Source organism: Pyxicephalus adspersus, chromosome 3 (assembly GCF_032062135.1).
Source record: "Pyxicephalus adspersus chromosome 3, UCB_Pads_2.0, whole genome shotgun sequence".
NCBI lineage: Eukaryota > Metazoa > Chordata > Amphibia > Anura > Pyxicephalidae > Pyxicephalus > Pyxicephalus adspersus.
The window spans coordinates 138,493,901-138,498,784 of NC_092860.1; the positions used below are offsets into that span (position 1 = coordinate 138,493,901).

Here is a 4,884-nt window from a genome sequence, read left to right on the forward strand (position 1 = left end):
CAGCAGGACTATACTTTCCCTTGTATGTATAATTTTTGCACTCCAAAACTTTTTTTCTTATATATATATATATATATATATATTAATATTATAAAAAAATATATACATATGCAGAATATATTTATATACAAATTATATATATATATATATATATATATATATTTGAATGGGACAGAAATGTTATGCACTAAATACATTGATAACCTAAGTTATCAAAACTATCGAATACAAATATTTACTAAATAATAAAATAAAAAATGTATTTCGTTGTATCATATTTCTTGATCTTAGTGTTTTAATCACAGTGTGAAGAGTTCGGAAAATCGGGATATATTCTCTTTTTTTTTTTACATTTTCTGTTTATAAAAAATGGGAAGGGGAATTAGGAGCTTTTTAGTGAGCCACATAGGATAATAAATTGCATAAATTAGTAAAATGTGAATCATCTGTGTGGTTTTGTACATAACTTTTATATAAAATCTTCTGCATATATGTTAATGATAGGAAGGAGAATTATGTACAGAGATATGATATATATAGGTGAATGGACCGAATTTTGCTCTTTGTCCATCAGATCTGTAGCTAGCAGCAAATTACTATATTACAGCACAATACAAACTACCGGAATGTCAGGACTAAATTATATATAGACTGAAGAATAATTTATCTGTGATCATGTGAAGTATAAGTGAGAAAATACAAGCAGAGGACAATGGAGTGATGAATTGCATGCACCTTCTTGTAGTAAGGGTGTGACATGCCAGTAATTAGCAAACATTCTCCTGGGTAAATTATAAGCAGACTTGGGACAAGGGGGAATAGAATATATATCTAAAGGCTATAATGTATAAATCGCTCTATTTCTCACCCTATCTAAAAAGATGTTGCATAAACAATTATGTTATAGATATATCAGTGACATAATTCTCTGCTTTTTACTTGACTGTATTTTTTTATGAGGCATTGTATGTGCTATGGCTTCACCTGCATTTGTTTTGTAACTTTGTAGCACTGATGTTAAAATGTAAATGAGTAAAGTTTAAATTGTGCTATTATATCTCCTCTGGCCTCTGCAATGAACTTTCTATCGTACAGGTCAGTCAGTCTGTAATGATGTGTTCTTACTTCTCATAGCGCTAATTGTACAGATGAAGCGCATTGCATTGAGATATCAGCGACTTCTCTGCATTATCATCGGACCTTTCCATCTTAGCAATGGAGACAGATGTCAATTAAATATGTATAATTGTCTGAGTGGTAAATATTTACCATTAGAACCTTTAATGAAATAGAATATATATATATATATATATATATATATATATATATATATTTTCAAATTATGGTGTGGAATGGTTTCTATACTTCTATGTTTTTATATTTTTTCCAATTTCCCGATATCAGCATCACAATAATATCAAGTAATATCAAGTTTATTTGGCAAAGTTCACATCAGACTTTTAACTGACTTGCCTTTTTGTATTTTTATTTATGTGTTTTATTATTTTCTCTTCAAGCTGATCACTTAATAAACCTGGTTACTCTTGAATGGACTGATATGTCTCTAGTTGGTGTAATTATTATTTTTTCTTATTTTTGTACGCATTAATAAGACTTCCAGTGAAGTCAGTTGTATATTTCATTTTATTGTTTTGTATCCAAAAAAAGAGCATTTTTTAAAATTTACAGGCATTATAAAAAATTGCATATGTTTCAGTGCTTCTTAAGGGATCATTCTCTTTTACACTGGTGGTACCCCAGGGATAAAAAGTCTTTGGTTATATACAACAAAAAGAAGCATTTTATTACCGTGAAAAGATAAAATAATTTGTTGATTTTTTCCTTTTTTTTAATCAGCAGCAGAAATAATGAGAGATGATTGGCTGCTTTGGCCAACGCCCCTGTTCTCTTCCCTCTCCCCTTGTAGCTTGTCCCATGTTACAATGTTAATAAATAACGAATCAAATGAATTATAAAAGCTACATAGCAACCCCAAGACTGCTTCCAGGAAAAAAGTAATACTGAAACATAAATGGATTGTCAACCATCAAGTTTTTTTTATTTGTATCAAAGCTCAATTCACACCAGGATAAGGATATTTATTAAACTGACATTTTTTCTCCAGTTGAGATTAATGGGTTTTAAAAATGATATTACATGGGTATAATAAGGATCCTGATACGACATGGCTATATTAAAGATACTTAAATGACATGGCTATAATAAAGATCCTTACAAGACAGGGCTAAAATAAAGATCCTTATTAGACATAGCTACAATAAAGATCCTTAGATGAAATGGCTATAATAAAGATCCTGGGAAGACATGGCTGTAATAAAGATCCTTACAAGACAGGGCTACAAAAAAGATTCTTATTAGACAGGGCTAAAAAAAAAGATCCTTTTCAGGCATTGCTACAATAAAGATCCTTACAAGACAGGGTTATAATAATGATCCTTATTAGACCGGGCTATATTAAAGATCCTTACAAGACATGGCTATATTAAAGATCCTTACAGGACAGGGTTATAATAAAGATCCTTATTAGACAGGGCTATATTAAAGATCCCTACAAGACAGGGTTATAATAAAGTTTTCTTACAGGAGATGGCTATAATTAAGATCCTTACAATTCAGGGCTAAAAAAGATTCTTATTAGACATAGCTATAATAAAGATCCTTACATGAAATGGTTATATTAACGATCCTTACTAGGCAAGGCAAAAATAAAGATCCTTATCCATGTGAATTGAGCATGTTTGTTTTATAGCAGAAATAAAGGACTGTATGGGACAGGAAAGTGCACATATACAGGAACAATAATCCCTTTTGTAAAATATCTTTGCATAGGACGTATTTAAATTAGATATATGGTGTGGATTCAAGTTTGTATTTTTTTTCCTTTTTTAAAAAAGTACAAAAATAAGTGTACATGCTGTAGGCAGATAATAGTAAGATGTAATATAATATTTTAAAAAATCCCTCCCATTCCCGGTCAGAAACGCAACTTGACTTTTTAATTCCTTGAAGTGGCTTTGTGATATGAAAGAAGAAGTCCTTGGATAGTCCTTGGGATAGTCCTGTACAATTTATACGTCCCCATCGGTAAGGCTGTAGTATTTGCCCGGATTTGGGAAGCACAGGTAGGGAATGGTGCTGCCAGGGTAAAGGACAGGGAAGGGCATTGGTAAGACGCACCTATTGAGGAATGAATTGTCTTTGTAGAGCACTGATATATCTCCAGCAGTTTCCCCTGATCCTGGACCCTCCAGTTCTGCTGACATTTGTCTCTTCAGCTTATTTCTCCTGTTTTGGAACCAGATTTTTACCTGGGTCTCAGTCAATTGCAAGGAGTTGGCTAAACATGCTCTCTCAGCACTGCTCAGATAGCGCTTCATGTCAAAGGTGGACTCCAGCTGGAAGATCTGGCTCTTGGAGAAGATAGTCCTGGTCTTCTTCTTGGCCAGAAGCTTGTTTTTCTTACTAAGCCGATCAGGGGATGGAGATGGCTCATCCACCAAGCTGTCAGCCCTGTAAGATAAGTCTCTGTGCTTTGGGGACTGCTCAGTGCAGTAGTTAAGGCTTTGGGTGGAAGTCAGGAGGCATCTGGTGTCTAAAAAAATAATTAAAATCAATATGATAATATGAAATGATAAGATGAGACACAACAATTACTACAGATCTGATCAAACCTATTAAAGTTTTTCATTATTATTTTAAATGTATTTCCACCATTACAAGAATGTTGACTGTTGAATGTTGAATGTTGTAGATCTTCTACAGGTCACGTGCTTCCATCATCAACCATGCAACTCCATATGAACTTCTCACACCAGGCTAACCATTGTACAGAAAAAATGTCTAAAAACTGTATTATTGTGCTTACATGTGATCATTGCATCCACCACATTATTTTTTATTTTATTGATACGTTCTACACTTTAAGGTGCAGGCCAAGCTGTCTAGTGACAGGGACAAGTTACAAGGATGTTGAGGGGGCTTGGTGGGTTAAAACTATTTTTTATTTTCAGTTATAAGGATCCTTTAAACCATTTGCATAAAATGTGAGTGCTGCAAACACCATTGGTTTTATATCATTCGATCTTCACATACATTTATAGAAAAGGCAAATAATGGCTGATGAAAAATAAAAATATTGCATTCTGTAAGTACATGTAGTAGCCCAATTTACAAATTTAAATATTTTACCCAGATTTGTTGAAACTTTAATAAAAGATTCATTAAAATGCAATATATTTATCTTATTGGCATATAAGGGTTACAATGAGGGAGCTGCATGTTATGATCAGTATCAAAAGAATTATTTCCACTTAGGTGAATATAATTGATGATTGACAGAAATAACATTCTTTTAAAATTCTTTGAAACTTAGGCATAACTTTCTAGAAGTCGGACGACCCAGTTTTATGATCATAGCTAGAACACGGACCAGTCAATAAGCAGTCACGGTTACAATACCATCCAGACATGAACACATATTTCAAATCCATGGCCAATATTTGTTTTTTTTATAAATTAGCCTTGAAGCTTAGTGAGCTCGGGCTTTTATACATCTGGGACTTGTAGTTCTCCAACAGCTGTAGTACCCCAGGCTGGCTAATCCTGGATTAGTATAGAGGGTGAGAGTCCCCCATATGGTGATTAGAATATAGGGTGCTCTATGCTGGGGCCCCAGCTGAACAAATTCCCAGCCATCAGATGCTCTGTCCTGGGGACACTAACCTTAACCCAATAGCTGCCGGGTAGAGGATAACACGATATTGTAGGTTACATTATCAGCAGTTGTAATCTCAGCTCAGGATAACAACTTGTAAATCATAAAGTCAGCTGAGAGAGGGGTTTATGGTAAAAAAAAAAAAAAAA

The 4,884-nt window shown here is 33.5% G+C and overlaps 1 protein-coding gene across 1 annotated transcript in view; it reads right to left on the reverse strand.

The window, feature by feature from the left end:
• Positions 1-1,626: 1,626 nt before the first annotated feature.
• LOC140327827 (homeobox protein HMX2-like) overlaps positions 1,627-4,884 on the reverse strand; it is a 5,048-nt gene continuing 1,790 nt past the window's right edge. Inside the window, exon 2 of the mRNA XM_072407144.1 lies at positions 1,627-3,613. Within this exon, the coding sequence (XP_072263245.1) occupies positions 3,090-3,613 (524 nt within the window). The 3' untranslated portion in view covers positions 1,627-3,089. The remainder of the gene's footprint in view (positions 3,614-4,884) is intronic.